Source organism: Pan troglodytes, chromosome 16 (genome assembly GCF_028858775.2).
Source record: "Pan troglodytes isolate AG18354 chromosome 16, NHGRI_mPanTro3-v2.0_pri, whole genome shotgun sequence".
NCBI classification, from domain to species: domain Eukaryota; kingdom Metazoa; phylum Chordata; class Mammalia; order Primates; family Hominidae; genus Pan; species Pan troglodytes.
In genome coordinates this window covers 43,389,571-43,414,730 of record NC_072414.2, presented here as the reverse complement: position 1 = coordinate 43,414,730, position 25,160 = coordinate 43,389,571, and the positions used below count along the sequence as shown (strand labels likewise).

Here is a 25,160-nt window from a genome sequence, read left to right as displayed (position 1 = left end):
CACGCCTGTAATCCCAGCACTTTGGGAGGCCGAGGCAGGCAGATCACGAGAGGTCAGGAGAGCAAGACCATCCTGGCTAACACAGTGAAACCCCGTCTCTACTAAAAAATAGAAAAAAATAGCTGGGCGTGGTGGCAGGCACCTGTAGTCTCAGCTACTTGGGAGGCTGAGGCAGGAGAATGGCATGAACCTGGGAGGCAGCGCTTGCAGTAAGCCGAGATGGCGCCACTGCACTCCACCTGGGTGACTCAGCACGACTCCGTCTCAAAAAAAAAAAAGATAGGTAATCCCTGTCTAAATATAATTGGTCTCCTTTTACAATCATATGATAGATTTTTATAATTTTATGTTTGATTTGACATCCATCTTTAATCTCCCTCTAGCACACCAGTTTTTCTCTCTGTACCTTATGATGTAAATTTTGCTATTTGATTTTCACCTTGTTTCCTTTAATATGCAAATTTAAGGCTATTTACCTGACAACTGCCTAGGGTTGTGAAAGAGGTTATGAAGAATCTGAAAGTCTAAGATAGAGGGAAAAAGGTTTTTATGAATCTATAAATTGTACGTTTATCGGCATTCCTAATACATCTATGTATTTAAGTGTTGTGTACACAATGTTTCACTACTGAAAATATATAGAAGAGCTCTAATTGGCTTTAAAAAATAAAAGTGCCTAAATCAAATACTTTATCTTAAAGAAAAAACTGGTCAAATCCTTTTTCAAATTTACATGACTTAAGTAAAATCTTAATAAGCTAGCTTTAAAATTATTGATCAATATCAGAAATGTCTTAAGAATTGCCAGCAGATGTATTTGTTTACATTTATTAATCAAGCAGTTTCATACTTATCCTTGCCAAATATTATAAGGTATCAACATTTGGCATAAGGGTTACAAAACTATAAACAGCCCCAAACAGAATGATCTTTGCTTGTGTAGTTTTTAATAAGACATTAATATTGGTTTAATGAAAATAGCTACATCTTGAATTTAGTAAAATTATCTTAACTTCTAATCCTGTGGCCTTAGGCAGTCGAGTACACAGGCAGTAAGGAGGTTTGCCTTGGGAAAGGACTGTTATCCTTTTTTGTATCAAGCTAAACTATAAACTAAGCCCTTCTCAAAGTTAGTTTGGCCTATATCCAGGAATGAACAATGACAGCTTGAGGTTAGAAGCAAGACAGTCATTTAGGGCAGATCTTTTTCACTGTCTCAGTTATAATTTTGCAATGACAGTTTCATAGCTTTATTTATAAAAACTGCATAGTCATCATTTAATATAAGTAAATGATTAAAATAATTAGGTAAATGTAATGGGATAAATACTTGTAGATAAACTTGTTATAGTTTAGAATCTAAGGTTATATTAAATAACAGATATTTCATTATTTGAGTATTTTCCTACACAAATATATTGTAGAAAAACATTCTTACTAAAAAAAGTGTCCTTTTAAAAAGGCAAATAATTTTTGTCTAATTCAAAGCTGATTTAAAGGTTATATATGAAACAAGTTAAAAGGAACCAGGAAATATGAAAGATGTAAAGAAAATTATAAAAATAAAGAGTTTTGGTGGGTAAGAAAGCTTAAAGATCGATAATTTTATGTAAGAACAAAATATTGTATGGTAAATTTAGTCCCAGAATAAAATGAAAGAAGATTGTTCAGGACAAACCAGAAAGTCTAACCATGTCATGAATGGTCTATGTAAATCACAATAAGAGGATTTATTTAAAAAAACCAAAAACTTATAAGATCAAGTTGTTTTTCATTAAAAAAAAGTATAATGGTCGTTCTAGAGATTGGGCTTGATGTAAAAAAAAATTTAATTGAGGTTATTACATCCGTGTATCTTTCTGTACATGCTTTTAAAGTCCTTGTTACAGTGAGTTACAGGGCTTTGACCCCTGGGTCTAAAAAGGACATCAAGTCCTGCCAAATCTTAAACACTGACAGCAATTAAATCCTCACCTTCAGGCTCCATAGAAGATGTCAATCAAAACAAACTGCATTTCTATGGTGACGTCAATCAAAACAAACAGCATTCCTAAGACACAGGGCCAGAAATTAAAGCTATTCAACTCAAGGCCCAGGGGCTATCATGGAAGAAGTGGGCACAGAAGATTGTAAGGGCCAATTTTGAAAGATAACTTCAGTTTCTCCATAAAGAAATCATTAACGTCAAAGGCACACTGATGCAAGACCAGCGTATGGGCCCCTGTGTCAGATTAACAAGGTTTTCTTGAAGCATTAACCAACTTCTTAATAAAGGATATAAATGTTATAAAAGGCTTATGGAAGTTGTTTCTTATGGTCAAGATTAAAATTTTATAGGTAGTTTATAAACAAATTTAATTGGCTGCATGCTGTTTTTATTAGGGCTTATTGTTTGGAAAATTAAGTCTCCTCCGAAAAAAATGAAGGTTTTTGCCTTTTAAAAAAAATCCTTGAGTTATTACTTTGGTTAAATGAATGATCCTATTTTGTGATAACAAGAGTTTTAAACCTTTGATAGTTGAAAACTTTCCAAGATCAAATTATAAATTATGTCTTTTTCTGGCCTAATTAATCCTTTAAGATATTAGGTTCCCTAAAGTCCTAAAATGACATAGTTTGGCTTATTTGGTATAAAAATTGTACAGGAAACATTGTCAAATATGAAATGGTGTTTGCTTTTCTTTGAGCTGTATTTGCATAGTTATGTTATTGGTATGTGTTCCAAAATTATGGGAAACTCCTATAATTCTGATATAATATAGTATACATTATCAGTAATAATTATGTTAAATTATTGTGTGCCATAGAGGTAACAAATTTTCTTGTCAATTGTGTGTTTGACTATGGCTGCCCTAAATCTTTTTGTCATCCATGGACAACTGTCATCTTGTTTTAGTCCTCTTTGGGAGGTGGTTTTATAATCAGCTATAAAATTCTAACAGGTACTCTGAAATGCAGGTTTCTGATAACTTTGGAGATTGTGACATCAGAATAGAGGCAAAAACTTTCAGGACTCATGGAGAGCTGAAATGTTCATGAATATCAAGCAGTACAGGAATTAACTGCATGAACTAAACTAATACAAGTCTAAAAGTAGTAATCTTTTTAACTTTTTGCTTAAAATGTTGTTGATCCTTTGTTTTTCTGAGTCAAGAAAACTTTTCTTCTAAGCTATTTACAGCTTTTAGCAATTAAAGTATACCCCTATAAACACAATTTGGAGCATATTTGTTTCTCTCTACCTGATTTCTACAATATTTGAAAACTATGTGTGAGTATTCTTAAGACAATACCATTATTCACATAAGTGCAATAAGAATTGGTTTTCATTTGTAACAGGACACAATTGGAGAAAGTGGTTATTACCAAGGCTGTGACTGGAATGGTGTGCTTTCCTTTAAGGAATCAAACTTGACTTACAAGTCCAATGAAGGCCCCTTGGAAAAACTGGCCTCATACCTTTATCTACACAGTCCCTGTACAGGGTTCCTGACTGTGGTAAGTAAAAAATGTCACTATTTGACAAGCCCAGGGGCTCCAAGTTTATCAAGAAACTTGAAGAGGAGAGGAGTTCACCCAACTTATAAGTACTTCATGATACAAATCTATGGCTGCGCTGGGCTTTTAAAAAAAGTCTTGTCTGAGATTCCTACCATGGAACAAGGTTCCATCAAAGCCAATTTAAAAGTCTATGTAAAAAATAATTATTCTTGTTGTACTGTATACAAATAATCAGGTCAAGTATAATAAAGCAAATAAATACTACCATGATTTATCTTTAGTAAAACTGGGAAACTGAAGGGAGGAAAAATTATGTTTCAAAAACTATAGTACACCTGTTAGAATCTGGTCTTGCCTAATTATTTTTGATTTTTATTATTTTCTAGAGTTTGAACCAAGTTCTATTCTTTGTGGGCTACAAGTCTTCAAAATAATGTTTTCAATTATTTTTCCTTTTTTCCCCATTTTTCCTAATTTAGAGTCACTGAAAACTAAGCTGTCCTTTCTTAAAGCCCTGTGAACTGAAGCCAGACAAACTTCAGAAGAAAATAACAGCAATCTATTTACATACATAAGCCACTTTCATACCTGCCTACTGATGTATGGACTTGAGAGTAATGTGGCCTATATTGATTTTTCAGGATTGTTCTTTTGTTGTTTTTCTCCCTTCCTCCCCCTATTTTCTCTTCACAGGACACGAGACTTCATAACCTGCTAAAAATGAGCTTTCCTAATAACTCGGGATTTACCCATCTAGGAATACACCATCCTCGCCATGAGAGATCAGATGAAATCTTAGACCAGAGAGAGACTCATTTTATTCTAAAACACTTTCTCCAAAAGATTTTAAAAAGGGGAGAAAATGTGAATAGAAAATACACTGGGCCCCCGAAATCACTAAGCTAAAGGGAAAAGTCAAGCTGGAACTGCTTAGGGCAAACCTGCCTTCCATTCTATTCAGTCACCCCTCTGCTCACTGAGACAGATGCATATCTGTTTGCCTCCTTTGGAGAGGCTAATCAGAAACTCAAAAGAATGCAACCTTTTGTCTCTTATCTACCTGTGACCTGGAAGCCCCTCCTTGCTTCGAGTTGTCTTGTTTTTGCTTCGAGTTGTCCTGCCTTTCTGGGACAAACCAATGTTTACCTTACATATGTTGGTTGTGTCTCATGTCTTCCTAAAATGTGTAAAATCAAGCTATGCTCTGACCACCTTGGGCACATATCATCTGGAGCTCTTGAAACTGTCATGGGTGCATGTCCTCGACTTTGGCAAAATAAAATTTCTAAGATAACTGAGACCTATCTCAAATTTTGGGGGTTCACAAAAGCCACAGAGCTGGAGCTGCCTTAGCCCGTGGGAGCCCACCTCTTGCATCAGTGTGACCTGGATGTGAGACATGGATTCAAAGGAGATCATTTTGGAGCTTTAAGAATTGACTGCCCTGCTGGATTTTAGACTTGCATGGGGCCTGTGGGCACTTTACTTTGGCCAATTTCTCCCTTTTGGAATGGGTGTATTTACCCAATCCCTGTACCCCCATTGTATCTAGGAAGTAACTAACTTGCTTTTGATTTTATAGGCTCAGAGGCAGAAGGGACTTGCCTTGTCTCAGATGAGACTTTGGACTGTGGACTTTTGAGTTAATGCTGAATTAAGACTTTGGGGGACTTGGAAAGGTTTTGAAATGTAAGGACATGAGATTTGGGAGGGGCCAGGGGTGGAATGATATGGTTTGGCTGTGTCCTTACCCAAATTTCATCTTGAATTATAGCTCCCATAATTCCCACATGTCATGGAAGGACCCAGTAGGAGGTAATTGAATCATAGGGGTGGGTCTTTCCCATGCTATTCTCATGACAGTGAATAAGTCTCATGAGATCTGATGATTTTAAAGGGGAAGTTCCCTGCACACCTCTTATGCCTTTGCCATGTAAGATGTGCCATGTCTCCTTTGTCTTCTGCCATGATTGTGAGGCCTCTGCAGCCATGTGGAACTGTGAGTCCATTAAATCTCTTTCCTTTAAGAATTACCCAGTCTTGGATATGTCTTTATTAGCAGTGTGAGAACAGACTAATACAGGTATTTATTATGGTTGTTGTTTGTTCGTACCTGTCCTTCTTGGGGAGGCTTTCCAGGTATTCAAAGGGACTTAGGTGTTGTGATTTATGTCTTTGGTCACTGCAGCTGTATCTGCATTAGGAGGTACTCCATGCCCAACAATACTGTGGCTTGTGCAGAATCAAAGATACTACCTTGGTGGACCTGGATGAGATCCAGAAGAATTCTCTGTACTAGCAGGCAGAGAATCTTGTTCTCTTCCTTTACTTTCTCCCAAACAAATGGAGTCACTATCTCTATGCTGTGCTGCCTGGAGCTGGGGGAGGGAATGACATAAGCACCCTTATGGCCACCACCACTGGGACTGCACTGGGTGAGCCCTGAAGCCAGCACAGCACTGAGTTTCATCCAAGGCCCACTATAATGACTATGTGGTTACCACTTATGTTTGCTCAAAGCTCTACAATCAGCAAGTGGCAATGCCAGCCAGGCTTGTGTTCTTTGCTTTAGGGCAGTGAGTTCCCTCCATCCCTGGATGGGTCCAGAAGTGCTGTCTGGCAGCCAGGGCCTGAAGTCAGATACTTTAGGAATCTACCTGGTGCTCTATTCTACTGTGGCTGAGCTGGCACTCAAGCCAAAAGACAAGCCTTCTCACTCTTCTCTCCCTTTTCCACAAGAAGAGTCTCTTCCCATGGCCACCACTGCCACAGACCAATGAGGAATACTGCCAGGCTACTGCCAATGTCCACTCAAGGCCCAAGGGCTCTTCAGTCAGCTTGTGGTAAATGCTGCCAGACCTGAGACTCACGCTTCAGAGCAGTGGGCTCCCCTCTGGCCCAGGACAGGTCCAGAAATACCATCTGCGAGTAAAGGCCTGGAATCAGGGACCCCAAACCCCCTTGGCACCCACTTGGTGCTCTACCCCACTATGACCCACCTGTTACCTAAGCTGCAAGACGAAGTCCTCTTTATTCTTCCCTCTGCTTTTTTTTAAACAAGAAGTCTTTCCCCACAGCCACCACAGCTGGGAATGTGCTGGGTCTCACCTGAAGCCAGTAAGTCTCAGAGGTTCACCCAAGGCCCAAGACATGTACTACCTGGCGACCACTGCTGATTATTCAGGGCCCAAAGGCCCCTTTACTCAGCAAGTGATGAATCCTGCCAAGACTGGGTCCTTCCCTTTAAGACAGTGGGTTCCTTTCTGACCCAGAGTATGTCCAGAATTGTTGCCTGCGAACTAGGCTCTAGAATAAGTGGCTTAGGACACTGCCCAGTGCCCTAGTCTACTGTGGCTGAACTCGTTTCCAAGTTGCAAGATAAAGTCCTCTCTACTCGTCCTTCTCCTCACCTCGACTGGAAGGAAAGTCTCTTTCTGAGCTGTGAGCTGTGTGGCCTGAGCCTGGGGGAGAGGTGGTCCAGGCACCCCCTCGGCTGCCCCGGCTGGTATCTCACCAGATTGTATGCCCCCCAAGTCCACGGGCTCCAAGTGCAGCATAGCACAGCACTAGAACTCACCTAGGAGTTGTAGTCCTTGTGGCCTAGACTGCTTCTCAAGGTTAGTTGGAACCCAAGTCACCTTAGCCTGCAGCGGCGAGGCTTGCGGAACTCAATTTCTGGCCACTGGAAGGGATGACTCCCCTCTGGCTGGGGCTCATCTAAATGTTCTCTCTATGGGGTCAGTTGATTTCTGCCTGGTGTTGCTTTCCACTGTGACAGGGCAGCACTGAGTTCAAAGGCAAAGTCCCACAATTACTGTCCTCTCCCTCCCCCAAGGACAGATTCTCTCTGTGCATGGGGCCACTGTGGCATTGGCAATGCAAGACTGTCTTTCAGACCCTCTCTAGTGCCTCTTTCAGTGGTAAGTTAAAACCAGGTACTGTGATTGCTCACCTGATTTTTTGGCTTCTTAAGGTGCTTTTTTGTGTAGATAGTAGTTAGATTTGATGTTCCTGTGGCGAGGATGATTGCTGGAGGCTTCTTTCACCATCCTGCTCCACCTCCTTCCAAAAAATTAGTTTTTAAAAAGGCTCTGAAAAAACATACACATTATAAACCCTAAAGTAAAATAACACAGAAATAACAATTACACAAATTATAACTAAAAAGCCAAGAAAGGAAATAAAGTGAAATTTTAGGACACACTCAGTCAATTCAAAAGTCAGCAGAAAAAGAAAAAAGGGAACAAAGAACAGATAAAGCAATAACAAGGTGGTAGATTTAAACCAACCGTATCAATAAATGCATATCCGTTGCATGAAATGTAAATGGTCTAAACTAAGGAGTTGGGAAGAAAAAAAAATGTAAATTGTCCAGACCGAGAGTCTTCAAACCTTTTCTTAAAGGGGCCAATCATAAATATTTTAAGCTCATAGACCGTAAAGTTTCTGTTGCAACTATATAACTTCATTATTATGAGCATAAAAGCAGCCATGGACAATACACAAATAGATGTAGCTGCATTTTAATAAAACATTAGTACAAAAAAAAAGGCAGCCCACCAGGCTGTAGTTTACTAATCCCTGGTCTAAATATCTCAATTAAAAGGCAGAAGTTGTTAGTTAAAAAAAGAAAAAAAACACAAAGCTTAACTATATGCTGCCTACAAAAAAACCCACTTTACTATGACACCCATAGATTAATAGTAGGAAGCAAAAAGATATCCTATGCTAACATGAACCAAAAGAAAGCTGGAGTGCATATGTTAGTATTAGCCAAAGTATATTCCAGAGCACAAGTTGGGGGATAGAGAGAGAGAGACGGCAAGGGTGAAAATAGAAATACAGATCCATCTTTTACCAAAGGGATCAGCTTGCCAACCTCACATTACCTTGTCAGACTCCTAAGGACAAGAGAGACCAAAAGACAAAAAAACAGAAAAGGACTTGCTGAGTCTCCTCCTATGTGGATGTCTTTAACCCTTATCACTACAATAGAAAGGTCAGAGGGAGCCAAAAAGCATAGAGGAATCGTAGGTATTCTTAGAGGCAAGAAAGAGTGGTTGCTAAAAGCATGAACTCTAGTGTCAGACTGCCTGAATTTGAATCCCAACTTCACCTCTTACAAACTGAGCGACAGTGGGTGAGCTTCTTAATTTTTCAATCTGGAAAATTGATTTAAAAAAGACTATACCTTATAGGCTTCCCATGAGAATTGTACGAGTTAACACACGTGAAGCATTTAGCATGGTGCCTGGCACATGGTCAGCACTCAATAACATGAACAACATTGATGTTGCCACCACCATAGTATTTCTTTCCTAGCTTCTTTGGAGAAAGTAAAGTAAAAACTATTGTACCCTATGTGTGCAGCTATCTTTAAGTTGGCACAGTGGCTCCCATATTCTAGCAATGGCCAAAACAATGTTCTTAACGGAAAGTACAATTTGAGGTAGCATGATTATCCCAGGGGGTGGCAGACTATGACCTTCAGGTTAGATCTGGCCCACTACCTGTTTTTGTATGGTCTGCAAACTAAAAATAGTTTTTACTGTGTAAATATTTTTTAAAAGTCAAAGATGCTTGTCAAAAGTTTGAGAACAAAAGAAAAAGTCAAACAGCATTTGGTGAGATGTAAAAATTATATAAAATTCAAATTTCAGTGTCCATAAAGTTTTAATAGAGCCATGCTCATTTATTTACATGTTATAGTTTTCAACTACAATGGCAGAGGTGAGTAGTTCCAACAGTGACCGTGTGGCCCACAAAGCTTAAAATATTTGTTATCAGGTCTTCTATAGAAAAAGTTTGCCAACAAACTTGATTTAACCCATCTTTGAATTTCCCCTTTACTTCCAAATGCCCACAAAGTCTACACAAACTGCAACTTGGAAGTGGCCACCACAGACATCTTATCCCATATGTCAGAGCCCCAGTCTGTCCCTGTTCATGTTCTAACCTTGGCATAGCAGGTCTTGTTTTGTTGGGAGTTTAATCTTCTTTGGAGGTTGGTAACTCTGATCTTTAAGTACAGGGTCTGATCCTGAGATTTTTCTCCCCTTCTGCCGGAGACAAGAGCCTCTTTATAAGCTGGAGGTGTAAGGAGCGGGTTAGGAGGCCCTTAGCTTTCTCACTCAGCTTTCTATTGGTGATTAGTCACGCTCAGCTTTTTATCTGTTTTCAGTGGGCCAATCAAGCTTAGCAGTAGCCACCTGATTTTATTATCCTTTCAGTCCCTATTTCGCCCAAATCTCAAACATCTGACACATCACATCAGCTAATGCCTTCCTTTCTACCGCTATACCATGCCAGTTGATCACCAATGAAAGTTTGAGCAATTAGACCAATTCCTTGTCCCAGTTGATATTTGTGCTTTATCTATTACCAACCTGGGGTCCTCAATGAAGGAAGGATGGTGAGTGATCCAGCACCAAAGCCCCATATCAGTGGCTTCTTTCTGGGATCATACCTAGTTAGGATTGCCAGATTCAGTAAATATAAATGCAAGGCTCCCAGTTAAATTTGAATTTTAAATGAACAAATACAGTTTTTAGTATATTTCATGCAATATCTGGGACATATTTTTACTATAATTTTTCTGTCAATTTGAAATTAAAATGTAGCTTGGAATCCTGTATTTTATGTGGCAATTCTACAACAGGTTGGGTTCCCTGGGAAGCAAACTCTGAGATGGAGTTTAGTCAGCATGATGTCATTAAGAAGAGCCCTTAGGATCAACACCTGTGGAAAGGAGGTGCCAGAAGCAGGAAGGACAGAGAAAGTCAATCTACAGGCACGGTGACAGACTTGGCTGAACCATGGGGTACTCTGGCACTAGAATTGCTCTTTAGAGTAATTCCAAGGTGGGCTGAGATGTCTAGGCCTTTACACTCTCACACTGATCAGTCATTGGATGATGAGGCGCTTCCTTGGGCAAAGCGGCTCTCTGCAGCTCTGACCATTTCTGTAGGGGCTGACAGCTGAAGGCTATATGTTGACAGCACTTCCAGCACCAAAAGCCAAGTGTCTTTTCTGAAGTAGAATCCAAGTTGTGAGTGCATCGCAGTGTTCACTGCATTTGTAGAGAGGATTTAAACGTCACGTAGAGGGAAGGGGTGATATCTAAGGACTTTCCCACTTGGGCATGATTGAGTGAAATCACGTGTGCAGATTGCCCAGGAGACACCACGGCATAGAGATGATGAGCACCAAGTGGCAGCTACTTTGATGTTTCTAAAGCACTGGGCCAGGAAGGGCTGTCCAGTGGTGGTAATCTTGAGAGTAACAAGTAGTGCTGGACTTGGGCGTGTGTATCTGCTCCAGAAGGTGAGGCTGGGCATTACCGAGTGATGGAACTTCTCAGCAAGATGAGGCTGGGTTTGGCATATTTCTCTAGACATAGCTTTTTAAAAAGGAGTGCCCTAAAAAGCATTCAAAGTTAATTTTTCCACGTTCCAGTTATAAGAACCAAATCCAATCTTTGGAAGCGGTGGGATGAGGTGGAAAACATAAAGTCAGGAACAGTGTTTCCTCTTGACTCTGGCACTGAAGCTGCACGTGGGGTGAATTAGTCATGAATCTCCTCTGGTCTCACTTTCCTAGACTTTAAAATGACAGTGGGATCGAGTGTTCTGTAGGGGTCCCATCCAGTGTTGACCTTTTCTCATCCCGCAATTGTGGATGTGGCCTCTGGGCAAGCAGCTTGGGACATTGAAAATGCCATGTTGCTAGACACAAGAATCTGATTTTAGAAGTAGTTTAAACCACTTCTTTATTAAAGCTTAACTCAGTTGTTGAGCTCGATCATAGCAGAGTGTTTGGAGGAAGCAGTAGCGGGACTGAAAGACAAATTTCATCCTTATTTAAAATATTTACAGTGAATAGATAGAAGATTAGGGATCTTAAAGTCACATGCATGGTCTGAATGGTCCACTTAAAGGGGTGAGACTATTATTTTCTCCTTGGACTTTTCTTTTTCACTTTGTAATATTTCAATTACAAAAGTCCAGTAACAGGCACTTCTAGGGAAGCTTCTAAGAAATAAGCTCTATAGGTCAAGGTAACAGGTACTTGAACCATTTTTTCATTATTTGGGGAGTTTTATGTAAATATGTTGTATAACTAAGGGACCATTTTTTTGGCGTTGTGACAGTGTTACCTGATCTACCAGGTCCTTGGTCTCAGCCCATGGAAACTATTCACATGGTGTCCCTAACCATTTCTGCAGCCCTAGATAAGGCCATAAGAACAACAGGGTCTTTATAGCAGCCCCTGTTGTTCTTATCGCCTTATCTAGGGCTGCAGAAATGGTTAGGGACACCATGTGAATAAGCACACGTATGTTTATTGCGGCACTATTCACAATAGCAAAGACTTGGAACCAACCCAAATGTCTAACAATGATAGACTGGATTAAGAAAATGTGGCACATATACACCATGGAATACTATGCAGCCATAAAAAAGGATGAGTTCATGTCCTTTGTAGGGACATGGATGAAGCTGGAAACCATCATTCTGAGCAAACTATCGCAAGGACAGAAAACCAAATACCGCATGTTCTCACTCATAGGTGGGAATTGAACGATGAGAACACTTGGACACAGGGTGGGGAACACCACACACCAGGGCCTGTCATGGGATGGTGGGGTGGAGGGATAGCATTAGAAGATATACCTAATGTAAATGACGAGTTGATGGGTGCAGCACACCAACACGGCACATGTATACATACGTAACCTGCACGTTGTGCACATGTACACTAGAACTTAAAGTATAAAAAAAGAAAAGAAAAAAAGAACAGGGTCACTCTGGTTCCCTGCAGGGAGGAACAATAAAAGTAACAATTATAATTTGCCAAGAACTGTATAATTATCAGAGCATTTCACATAGAAAAACCAAGGGAAGTAAATACTATTACTTTTTTTAGACACGTTTTATAGATGAAAGAGGCTCTGAGGGATTAAGAGACTTGCCCAAATTCACGTAAATCCAGTTTTAAATTTTTGTTCTTTCAATTTTTAGCCTCAAATATTATGTCCTCAATTGCCTTGCCCATGCTGATGAATTGGCAAAGCCTGATTGCATTTATGTCTACGTATAACCCAGTTCTAGTACTAGATTTCCATCGCTCATGTTTTCTTATAGAGAAGAGACAGTCCATATCAACAATTTTTCAGTACTGTATTCAGAAGGAGCTAGCAAATTGAGTTTCCACAGAGGAGCAACTAATTTAATTCTACCACAATATTGTTTTGGATTTTTTCTTTTAAATGTTACATATACATTAACAAGAGGTAAAAATAACAACACGCTTGTTTCAACATGTGATTGTGCTCAGCAATGATTATTTTATTTGACTTGTTAAATTACAACCAAAAAGACATTCATCGTTATTCATTTGTTGTTCAGGATCTGTGCAGGTTGGAAATTATGGCTCTTAATGCTGTGAAACACAGGGCCACAGCATCTGGATGAAAACGCAAAGCCCTATCACTCATTTCTCCTTCACTTGCCATCAGATGATCATAGCCAAAACGTCCTCTGTGTGGTCGGAAGATGACACCTCACTCATCAAGAATTGTACTGTTTCATTTGACTTTTCACCTTGTGACTGTTAAGATGCCTAAGATCAGAACTCCTCATCTTAAAACTTCCACCCCAGAGCTTTTTCTGTCATAGCACCTGTGCTTAACGATATTGGAGACCAGAACCACCTGCTTGGCTTCAGGAGGACACCTTATCAGCTGAAAGAAAATGCCTTGAAATAGAGTGTGGCCTAGCTTTGAGGTTGGGAGGGATGGCTTTGTTTACTTTCCAGTGGGAAGCTATCTACTTTAGATTAAAGAATTAGAAAATTATCTGGTTTGATTCTGACATCAGAAGTGCAGATATTTGGAAAGTGCTTTAGAGCAACTTTGGTTATAAATGAGAGGGTAAACTCCTAAAACAGTATCTTGACTTAAAAACATTCAGTTGTATACTCTATTTTAGCAGTGAGCCCAAAACTTTTTTTAAAAATCCAGTAATGTTTACAAGAAAGAATAAAATCTTAATCCTTTTCACTTTTAAAGACAATCAGATAAGATTACCCACTGCGATTAAACACTGATCAAACTCAGTTGTCCTTACGTTAGCATTACTCTGTCATAGCAAAAAAAAAGAAAAAAGAAAAAAAGTCCCAGTGTAAGCTTCTCCAGTGGTGAGCATGATCCCTTACTCACAAGTAAGGGAGCCCAGATAGCTCAGATATCAAGACTGAGGTTTCTGAAACATTTTTCTGAAAGGAATATGTGCTAATTAACAACCTCTTTTGGTTGCTACCTTATATACAATTAGTATTGTATATACTATTATTATGAAACTATATTCCTAACCTGGTCTCCTGTATTCAGCAACAGCAACATATATATTTAAATACTTTAAAAGGACACCAGCACTTATTAGACATATTGATCTTGAACATGAGACTCTTTGTTAGAGAACGTGAATCTGAAAAGAGTATTTTTAAAAGCTAAGGTGACATGGCACAACCAATCTAATGAAAAGTAGGTGAAGTTCCAAAGAGCCATCATATTGAGAACACAACAAACAAGTCATTAACAGCTGCCTGGGGACTTTCACGGGAGCAGGGAGATTTGAATATTTAAATCTGTATATCCCCTAAGTTTTATTTTCTTATATTTTATTTTTTAGAGATGGGATCTCTCTAGGCTGGTCCTGAGATCCTGGCCTCAAGTGATCCTCCCATCCCTGCCTCCAAAGTAGCTGGGATTACAGTTATGTGCCACCATGCCCAGTTCAACCCTAAGTTTTAAAATACTGCTGTTAATAATATATTGAACTCAGGGCCACTGAGAATGAATTTGGTCCCAAAGAAAAAGTTTCAGAATACACACAAATTGGGACAAGTTGCTGAAAAATCTTTACATAAGATTTGCCCTGGTTCCCCTTCCTGGCTGCAGAGCCCCAGGAACTTTTCCAGCTTCCTCTCTATTCGCAGTGGCCCTTCCGGGGGCCGCAGCGCTGGGCTGAAAGATGTTTAAAGAAGTGAGTTGGCAGAAAATATGCATATTTAAGAGCATTTAGGAGCAAGTTCAACTGGATTCTCTCCTGGCATCCAAGGGGACCAGATCACATCCTTTAAAACTATGTTAGAGAAAGAACAGTCCCCCAACCGGCCTTTGTGGAGGGCCACTTCATCTTACGCCGTTATCACCCTTCCCCTCTACTCAAAACGCAAGTCACATCCTATGCGGCTTCTTAGTTTAGAACAAAACAAAACAGGCTCTGGTTCTGATTTTTTCAAGAATCAGGCTCACTTTATATTCTTTATCAGGAGTCAGCAACCTTTTTCCATAAAGGGGTAGCTGGTCAATATTTTAGGCACTGTGGGGCCATATGCTCTTTGTTGCAATGACTCGACTCTGCTGTTGCAGAGCAAAAGCAATGTCAGGCCGTACTGCATAAACAAATGAGTGTGGCTGTGCTCAGTAAAACCTTATTTAAAAAAACAGGCAATGGACTGGCTCTGGCCCAGTTCTACATAATAGCCACAAATGGCGCCTCTCTTCTGAACACTGCAAAATGCTTCCCATGGTTCCAGCCAGATTAATGTCTACTTACACAGCATTTAGTACTTTGATAGTGGATCCACAGGAGAAGCATAAGAAGTCAGAGTGATCTGAGGATTCAGTGTTCATGATCCACAGTTACAAATCAACATGATCAGAAACTGGGGGGAACCTGGAAGATCATGATTCTGTTTTATTAAGAAACCTGGGCCAGGCACACATGCCTGTAATCCCAGCATTTTGGGAGGCCAAGGCAGGAGGATCACTTGAGCCCCAGGAGTTCAAGACCAGCCTGGGAAACACAGCAAGACTCTCTCTCTATTTAAAATAAGAAAAGAAAAAAAATAGCTTATTGAAAAAAAAAAAAAAAAAAAAAAAGAAACCTGAACATGTAGCTGTCCCTGGCTTTTGCTAATCTCAGAGCTGCCCAATCAGCAGCTGAGGGTAATGTTTATTCTGTGGTGGCAGGTGCAGATGCAAAGAAAAGCAATAAATTATGGATAATGTGATACTTTAGATGTCTTAAAAAGTCAATGCATTTTTTCAAAGAACCAGATATAAGTCAGCACTGAGGGATTCACTACTCAAGCCACTGGACTTATCAACTCAAAGGTAAATTTGGTCAGCATGTGGCTAAAAAAGCTAAACGACAGAAGCAGATACATAAAAGTTGTGAGAAGAGCAGCCACCAAGAATCACCAAATTACCTACAGGTACAGAAAATCTCCCCGATCATCTTAGCCAATTCAGATTACCAATGGGGAAACTAAGGCCCAAGGAGAAAGAGGTAACTTGCAGAACCAGCTGTGGGGAGATCACCAAATCTCAGCCATTTCAACTTCCAATCTGTTGCTATTTCACTAAGCGGGGCTCACTGACCGTATAAACACTTATGAGGTTATTTTCTAAATATCTGGCTGACGTTAAAAAAACAAGTTTCCTGTTGGGGGAGAACTGGTCCCAGAAAACCCCTGAAATTTGCTGAAGGGAGCCGAATGCAGCACATCACTGATTTAAGGTAGTTGACAAAAACTGCACAGGATAAAGCATTAAATGGCCATCTTCCCATGAATATAAATGCTGATCTCTCATGTTGTATGCTAACATGGCAAGAACAGACTGGGAAGTTCTTAAATCAAAGTTTGCATTGATCTGTTTCCCTCCTAACAAATCAAAGGCAAATGTGACCCTCATATCTTTGGTGTCTGTGACATAGAGGATTCCTCGGGCAATGAAGGCGTTGCCGGCCTTGGATTTAGGGTACGTGGTATTGATGTGTTGCACCACTGAGAATGTCCTCTCATCCAGTTGTGCTACAAGAATGCTCGAGCCGTCCACACTTGACGCATAGATAATCCAAAGGCCCTTTTCATCTACAGCTAGATTGAAGTAAGTTTTGGAATTTGCAAAAAGGTATTTTCGATCAAAATACAAGGCATTTTCAAGCTTCAGAGTTTGGGATGTTTCCTGGCCAAATTCAAATCTGAAATATGCAAACAAAGAAAAGTAGACATGAATCACCGTTTCTGTGGACAGGTGGTTTATTAGGCTCCTCTATTAAACTGAGTTAGTGGGTCTGGGGTGAGGGCTGGGATTTTGCATTCCTTGCAAGCTCCCAGGTAACGCCTGCTCTGCTGGTCCTTGGGCAATGCTGTGAGCAGTGAGGCTGTAAGAGACAATGACTGGCTGTGATAGCAGAGGCAACAGGGAGACAGTGGTGTGGTGTTAAAGAGAATAATCACTAAAGTCAGAATGAATTTGCATCTGAGTGACCACTTACTAGCCATGTGACCCCCACTTCACTAATGCCCAGATGTCTGTTGACCTCCTGAAATGCCCCCTCAAAGATTCTTAGAGCTGCAAGGGGGCTGTAAAAGAGGATCTAGTCCAATCTCTTCATTTTATAAGCAAAAAATGAGAAGCAACTGGCCCATGAATACAAGTAAGAGGCAGAGCCGGAGGTTGAACTTAGGGTTTCTAACTCTAAGTGTGGGGGTTATTCCTTTACTCCCTGCTGAAATTTTAAAAGAAGAGTTTCACAGCCTGCTAAGTTAAGAAGAAAGTCACCAGGTGAGAAGGGCTGTTGCAAAGTCATGACTGTGAAAACCATTTTCTTGTGAAGTAAGTGGCTGGATACATTAAACTATGGCATGGAATCTCATGCCCCTTAGCTCCTGGAGGCTGTATGATTTGACAGATTCCAACTCTAGGCTGTATTGTAAAAGTGAATTATAATTCAAAAGGTACGTAACTCCAGGAATGAAAATTCAGGAACATTAGGCTAAAAGAAAACACCAGAGGGTGCCATTGAGCAGCAGAAGAAACATGAACTGTGTGCATCTGTGGATATGCATTTGAGCATAACAGACTTGAAGTCTATCAAGAAACCGTGAAGAAACTAGAGAATAGTGAGGCTTGGGAAGGTCCCTGCACATCTCAGTACACAGGAGTTCTCCTTCCTCTGAATATCTGGGGTTTACTGCTGCCATTTGGCCCTGTCTAGTCCTGGCACCTCACAGCTGCATTCCTTGGTGAGACCCATCTCTCCCAGCAATTACAGGGTCGAATTCAGCTCTGCTTCTCCGTCAGGTCCCAGTCCGTGGCCCAGCATAGAGCAGTACAGCCTCCTAACCACTGCATCCAAACTTAGCTTCCTTAGAAGATACACCTCCTTGAAGAGGCCAGTTCTCACTATGGGGGTTATCCACCGCAGAACTGCCACCCACGCCACCTCCGTGTGGCAATAGCCCTATATAACATGGCAGCAGGGAACCACAAGATTCAGTGAGAAGCATCGGAGGAAAGAGTGTGTCTTGAGAGGGGGACTACTGAGCAGGTGGTAGGTCAGTTGTCTTTTTCTACTAGCACAAGACTGCCCAAATGGGGTGGCCAGGGAGGTGTAGAGATGATGATGGGGGTGTCATGTAGATGGGAGTGAGAGGCAAAGGAGGGGATGCTTCCTGCCGCGGCTGACGCCAGTGTCCGATGTGTCTGATCATATCGCATATTACACTAGGAAACTCGCCCCATTCTAACCTGAGCATTCAAATGCCAAAGGTTGTTAAAGCTGGACCTCACTAAGGGTAGGAGAAGGATGAGGGAGAGAGAAGGGACCCAGTCCTCCCTCAAAGTCACTGTCTCTTGTTTTGAATGAGTAGGACTGTGGCATTCATAATACTGGGTTTACTGTTTCAGATAGTGGAAGAGCTAGAAGGACTCAGAGGCTGTAGTCCATCTTTTTGTTTTTAGTTGAGGACAGGGAGACACAGGAAGTGCTGTCTCTTGTCCAAGGCCATAGAGGAGGCAGAAGAGTTGGAGCCAGAAAACAGGTGTCCTGGCTTTCGGTTCATTGCTCTCTTGATTTGCCCAGGATGACCTGCTTCTGCCTCCAAAGGCCAGAGCTTGATTTCCTCTTCTTGAACCCTAAAGACAGAACGTCAGCAATTCTTGTGGGGACGGCTCAGCGGCTGCCTTGGGCAGTGTCTACCCAGGTGACCCTCCTCCCTTCCCTATGGGAGAGCAGAGGGCGGCCTGGGAGGACTCCATCAGGATGACAGACTGATCTGAAGGCAGAGACGCTTGACTAGGGGTTCATTCCCCAGTCTTCAATGATCTCAGCTGTGACACGAAATTCCCCACACCCAAAGTTTTCCAAAACAAAACTTTATCAGGGAGCAGCAGCATGTTCCACCAGGGGGAGCTATGAGTTCGGGCTGCTTCTCTCTCAGAGGATGGGGAAGCTGTGGCCGTCACCACTCCAGGTCTACTTCTCCCTGGCTCTGACCTTCCTTGGGCTGTCCAGACCAGCAACAAATGCAGACCCCAGGCAGGGGCTGGGCCATGGGGCTCACTAACATATCCTGTGATTCATTCAGTCGACAAACCCTGATTGACCTCAGTGTGTCAGCCCTAGGGACACAAAGATGATGAAAACACAGTCCCTACCCCTAATTGCTCACAAAAGCACCACAGCACAGGTGCTGCCTGAGAGGCGTGAGAAGGTGCTGTGGTGCGACTTACCTCACTAGGGTATTAGAACCCCCTTTGTGGTAGTAGAGAGAGTTGTTGTAAACAACGTGCCCACAGCCATGGAAATAATATGGAAGGTGGATGAACATGTAACTGCCATTCAGAAGTGAGGGCTGATCCTTGAATTCCTTAAGCATGATGCCTGTAGGAGGGAAGCCAGGGAGAGGCTGTTACCTACCTCCAGCAATCACAGCTTGGGAGGGAGTCCTTGGGAGGAATTTCAAAGGCGGGAAGTTGAGAGCGAAATGTTCCCTAAGGTTCCTTGTCCAGTGTGAAGAGTCTAAGACTCCCAAGCTCAAAGTCCAATTCTCCATATGGATTTCTGAAATGTCTTTCAAATGTGGTAGGCATTGAACTGGCCTGGCTCCTCCTGGGAGAACTATGTATCACCCTCTCCCACCCCACTCTATACTGTTTATCAAACTCTCTATGAGAGTGGCATAGGCCTTCAACAGGAATAGCAGATACTTGGAGCTTGGGCAATCACCTCTTGCCTCCTCCCACCTCTTCCTGCACTGTGCAGCAGCCATGCTAATGAACAATATTACTTTCTTTTTGAGTCCCCAAATCCTGGTAATCTGGGCAGTTATTACCAGGTTCCCAATTGAATAACTGGCCTTGATGAAATAAAGAACTGATTTCTTCTCAGCTATTTCTCCAACCAGTGATTATGGCCAGACCCCTCCTTTAATGAGGCCACTGTTACTACCACTAGCAATTCCTGACCACATCTCTTTGGGACAGTACAACTAGGGACCTGCTCAGATACAGTGCAACTGCAAGGTGGAACTTCACCTTCTCCCTGGGCTCTCTGTCCAACAGGTGGCTGGGAAAGATGGCCAAAAGTACTCTTCTGGGAGGGCGGCAACCTTAGAGAAAGATGGATGGTGTACAAGGATTTCATCTCTGACATTTTTTTCCCATTATGGTTTGGAGGTTTATGAGGCCTGCAGTCATAATGCTATTTGTTTCCTTCTGGATACTTGTCCTAAAACAGGCGATATCTGGGTTACCCTCCTCATGCCCCTGTGACCTGAACTTCAAGGCTTGCCACCAGTATGTTCAAAGGAAGAAAGTTTTCTGCCCACTTATTGGTCTTTGTGAAATAAAGAGACATTTATTACACCAGCTACTGGGGATTTCAGACACACACAAATGGAATACGCCCAAAGGTAGGCAACAGATGAAAAATACAGTTACCACACAGATATGGGTCATAGGCCGAGTGCAAGTACCTGAAAAATGCTCTGTCACCCAAATCCGGTCATCACTCTTGTTAGCAGACTCTCTTATCCAAGTCCCAAATGTCTCTGTCACTTTCAGTACTTGCACTGGGTTTCCAATGGAAGTGATCATGGATTCTGCCAAAAGAGGAGAAAAGAAAGTCACTTACCTGCCAATTATGACTTGAAGGTATTCAATTTCTGAATTTCAAGACAGGACGCTTTGTTTCTATACCTGCTTGTGGGGAATGGTGTTCACTGGCTTTCTCATCAGCTTTTCCAACCAAGGTATCATCATTTGGTATGGCACAAGTCTCACCTAAAATGACAACAATAATCATCAGAGCAGATACGGTTGGCATAGTTAGATTTGTTGGACTTTATAGCTGCTGCTCTTCCCCACCTCATTCCAGACTCTAGTCTCATAAACATCCCTTGCAATAGATCACCAGATTCCTTGGTTGCTTGCTTTTAAGCAACTCCAAATCATAGCCTTCTAAATTCTTCGCCCTGCTTGTTGAGTTCCCAGGAAGCTTTTCAGGAGTACAGTTGCTAAGATAATACAATCCCAAAAGGATGTCAGTAAAAGCAACAAAGTGGCCTGAGCCAGCCTGTTCAAGGCCTCAGCAATTTGGGGAAATGAGAGGCTTGCTGATGCCTTCCTGGCCTGTCTGGCAGGTGGCATCACTATCATGATTGCATTGTTCTGGAAGGATTTTCATTTTCAGGGAAGCTGGTGGAAGCTGTGAAGTAGCAGCCCCAGAGAATGGGGTGGTCCACTTTATGCAGCATCTTCCTGGGAGAGGCATCAGGCAGGGAAACACAGATTTAGAGGAAGAAGTAATCCAGATTCCATCCAGCCCAGAGACATGGGAGTCCCCTCATGACCATTTCCCCACTGTCTCTGTCTAAGGGCCTAGAGAAACACAGGTCCTTGACAGGGGCCTGGTTCAATTTGGCTTGAGGCTACAGCTGAGCTGTGACTCATCCTCCTCGGGTTATCAGTGTCCCCCTTAATGAATGGGCTGAATTTAGACCTTTGGTGAAGAGGTGCCTTAGGGCAGCAGAAGCAAACCTGAGGGAGAGGAGGGAGGAGGATGAATGTGGCCAGGATGAAGAGGACAGGACATGGACTGAACCTCAGGCCCACTCAAATCCTGAGGGGTTCAAATCACCTTGTGGTTGCTTGATGGAAATCTTGAGGATAATCTGAAGGGCTCCTTTATCAGTAAAATAAGGGAGCCCGACCCTCCATGATCTCTAAGCTTCCTTCTAGCTGGATAAGCCTGTGTTTCCCTGAAGTCCTTCTGTCACCTGATGAGAGTGGTGTCGGGGATCTGTTACAACTTCCCATGGGCAACCCTGCTGCCCCCGGAGTTTCAACTGGGGTTTCCACTTAGGGAACTACAGGGTATTAAAGATGTGGAGTTGGAGCAGGAGAGAGGGCCAAGTTCAGATGCAAATGCTTGGCAACCAAAGACTCATTTCTAGGAGGCAGAATGGAAGATAATGCCTTTCATTTAAAGCCATTTTCCTTGCTCTGCATCCAGCCCCTGCCGATCCAGCCCCCTGGTAGATTAGGCTAAGCCCAGGAGACTGCTTCTCCAGACAAGGGCTGTCACTGGCTGGCAGAGCCTGTGGCAAATTAGAATTCTGCAAAAGCTCGGGTCAGAGCCCCCTTCTCTCAGGGGAGGTCTCGCTCAGTTCATTCTTCAAGGGAAGCTGAGCAAAGGGCTGATGCTAATGGCTGGGGAGGCACTGCACGGCAGCCCAGCAGAGGAGCAGCTCTGCCGTGGTCTCACATTGCAGAATTATAATCAGGCTCCACGGAGTTGGGGAGGGGGATGGTGCCATCTTCGAAAGCACAGATTCGCCCATTTTGACAGCTGACCGTGTGCCCCCAAACGTCTTCCAGAAAGAACAGTGCACCAAACAGAACTCAAGACTGTTTAGGAAAATGACAGCAATGGCCACAGCAAGGCTGAGAAATTCCAGTGAGGATCCTCCTTATGAGTGCCATTGAGGAGATGGCCGCAAGTGGCCCTCCTCATAGTTTCAGTTAGATGACAGATACTAGGTCACCCCTTTGGGAGAGAAGTCCTAGCATCACCCTAGAAGTATTTTCCATTAATAAAATCCTTGATTTCCAGTTAGCTTTCAACCCTGTGGCCACTGTGCCACAAATTGGCTAAAGAACAAGTCCACCAGAGGTCAAGTATTCCTTGCTCTTGGTTGGCTTGACCTTGGGTCAGGTCTCAAAGTGTGAATTTCTATCTAAATGGAAGATGCCCTGAGAGCTGGGACTTTACAGTTAGGCAGAGCTGGGTTTGAATCCTAGCTCTGCCACTTACTCCTGGAGGGACCTTGGGCAAGTTCCTTAGCTCTTTGGGGTATCAGTTTTATTATCTGTAAGTTGGACACAATAATGATTTCAATATCATAGGATTGTTGTGAGAATTCAATAAGCACATAGCCCTGTGCCTGGCTTAATGTAGCACTGTTGTTACTATTCGTGAGGACCTAACCAATCCAAACTTCCCCTTCATCTCCTGAGCATCATTCAAGCTTCTCATTTCTCAAGAGTGCAAAACGTTAGCAGCTTAGCTTTCCAGACTGTTTCAGGGGGGAGGGATGGTGGACAGAGCAAGGAGGAGGACAGGTCTGCTGGTAAATGAAGGAAGCAGGAGGAGGGAAGGGGAGTGGGAGGCCTAATTCTAAAACTGTCCCTGGTCCTCAGCCCTGGGGCAGACTACAAAGACCTCTTGTGAGAAGTTTGCAAGAAGGGAACTTTCATTTTGGACAAAACCCTCCTCCCTCTATTAAAACAAATCTGGTCACAGAGCCTGGGGAGCAGACCAAGAGTTTGGAATAATTGACAGAAGAGGTGGGCCCCGTAGGGGAGAGGTGGTGACCTGGGCACTGGCCGTTGAACATGTTTGGCTGCCGAGGGCCTTTGGCTCTTCTGCTTCCAGGGGGCCCTGGAGGACCTGGAGGGCCTGGGGGCCCAGGTGGACCGGGTGGGCCTTGGTCACCTTTGGCACCTGGAGAGAGAGAGAGAGAAAGGGAGAGAAGGAGGGAAGAGGGAGAAGGGAGAAGGGGAGAGAGGGACAGAGAAGGGGAGAGAAGAAGAGAGAAAGGAGAGAGGGAAGGAAAGGGGAGGGAGGAAGGGAGGGAGGGAGGAAGAGAGAAAGGGAGGGAGGAAGAGAAGAAGGGAGAGAGGGTGGGAAGAAGGGAAGAGAGTAGTCAGCTAAGGTCTCTTTAGCTGCCTCCTCACAGCCAGACCTTTTCAGTCTCTCTACAAGTGGACAAGTGGGGCCACAGAAGCTGGAGGCAGCTCTCTGTCCACCAGGAAGGGGCAGAGATCTGCAGGCAGAGCAGATGTGGCCCAACCTCCTACGCCCTCTCCACTCTCCTCCAGGGGACACCCTCTGCTCTGACCTGGTCTTTTCAATTGGGGTTCATAAGGGATGGTGCTTTTCTGAAGGGTTTTTCATCACCCCTCACTTGTTCAGCAGCGTGGAGGAACATGGTACTCTGGATGTGTAGATTTCCTATGTAACGGAAGTGTAATAAAATTTTATATTTTTCAAATACATTTATGTATATTACCCTGTCAAAACACGTCTTAAATTATACATGTTTTGCATAGCAACATCTGCTGTTAATGAAACAAAATGTACTAAACCCAGTTCAATCTTTCCTTGATACGTGGGTCTAAGCACAGTTCCTGGTAAACAACAGGCACTCAATCAAGTCTGAATGGATGGATAGACGGTTGGGTGGGCAACTGATTCAGGGTCATTATTCTGAACATTTAGCATCATCCTAGCTTCCTGAGGACAGATAAGTCTTCCTCATTTCCAGCTACTAGCAAAGTCTCTGATTCAGAAATGGTGTTCTCTGGTATTTGATAAATCTTTACTGACTACATAGTTATATTCACATGTTATATTTTTATCATATAGGTGATCTCCAAAGTACTGTGCTTTAAAAATTCTTCTGCCTCCTGCTCCTCCATGAGAGTCAGCTGTCACCTGCTCTTTCCTCTGTGCTATTGTCTTTGTGGCTTTCTGCCCCTTACCCTCTTCTCCCACAAACACCAACTGTCTGCTTTTCCCCTGAGCTGGAAAAGCAGCCACTGTATTTGTAGGGGAAATGCCCCGATGGCAATAACTGAAGTGTATCCTTAGAATGATCCTGGATGGCAGATGCATCTGAATGTCTGCTCAGAGCTAGGGAATCTGGGAGTTGCCAACCCAGAGCTTTGTTCTTTGTTTTGAGGAACATCTGCGCCCCTGGCCCATCCCACGGAACAGGGGCCGTGCAGGCAATTAGGGCCCTGAGTTTTGGGTTAAGTTAAGGTTGCCAGGTGGAGGTGGTTAAGGGGAGGGGGCTGATGTGGTGTGGATATCCCACCCAAATCTCATGTTGAATTGTAATCCCCAGTGTTGGAGGTGGGGTCTGTGGGAGGTGTTTGGATCATGGAGGCAGAGCCCTCATGAATGGCTTGGGTCATCTCCTTGGTAATAAGTGAGTTATTGCGAGATTCGGTCATTTAAAAGTGTGTGGCACTTCACACCCCACTCTTGCTCTCTCTCTCTCACTCCTACTCTTGCCATGTGATGTACCTGCCCCCCCTTCACCTTCTGCCATGATTACAGGTTTCCTGAGGCCTCTCCAGAAGGTGAGCAGATGCCAGCATCGTGCCTCTTGTACAGCCTACAGAACTATGAGCCAATTAAACCTTTCTTTAAATATATAAATTACCCAGTCTCAGGTAATTTATAGTAATGTGAGAACAGACTAGTACAGGTGTTAAGCGAAAATGCCAGGTAAAT

The 25,160-nt window shown here is 42.7% G+C and overlaps 1 protein-coding gene and 1 long non-coding RNA gene across 3 annotated transcripts in view; one reads left to right on the top strand and one right to left on the bottom strand.

The window, feature by feature from the left end:
• The first annotated feature begins 3,339 nt into the window (after positions 1-3,339).
• On the top strand, positions 3,340-5,534 carry LOC134808525 (uncharacterized). The gene is made up of 2 exons (XR_010151671.1): positions 3,340-3,498; positions 3,981-5,534. It is a non-coding gene; the product is annotated as an uncharacterized LOC134808525 (long non-coding RNA).
• Positions 5,535-12,824: 7,290 nt separating this feature from the next.
• The window catches only part of GLDN (gliomedin), a 66,643-nt gene continuing 54,307 nt past the window's right edge, over positions 12,825-25,160 (bottom strand). Inside the window, exons 6-10 of one of the 2 annotated variants that reach the window (XM_001169660.7) lie at positions 23,235-23,363; positions 20,558-20,641; positions 20,335-20,460; positions 19,091-19,241; positions 12,825-16,553 (exon numbers count right to left, since the gene is read on the bottom strand). In XM_001169660.7, the coding sequence (XP_001169660.1) occupies positions 16,076-16,553; positions 19,091-19,241; positions 20,335-20,460; positions 20,558-20,641; positions 23,235-23,363 (968 nt within the window). In that variant the 3' untranslated portion in view covers positions 12,825-16,075. Of the gene's footprint in view, positions 16,554-18,224; positions 18,494-19,090; positions 19,242-20,334; positions 20,461-20,557; positions 20,642-23,234; positions 23,364-25,160 lie in introns of those variants that run through there. The other variant, XM_016928240.3, reaches the window with a different exon arrangement.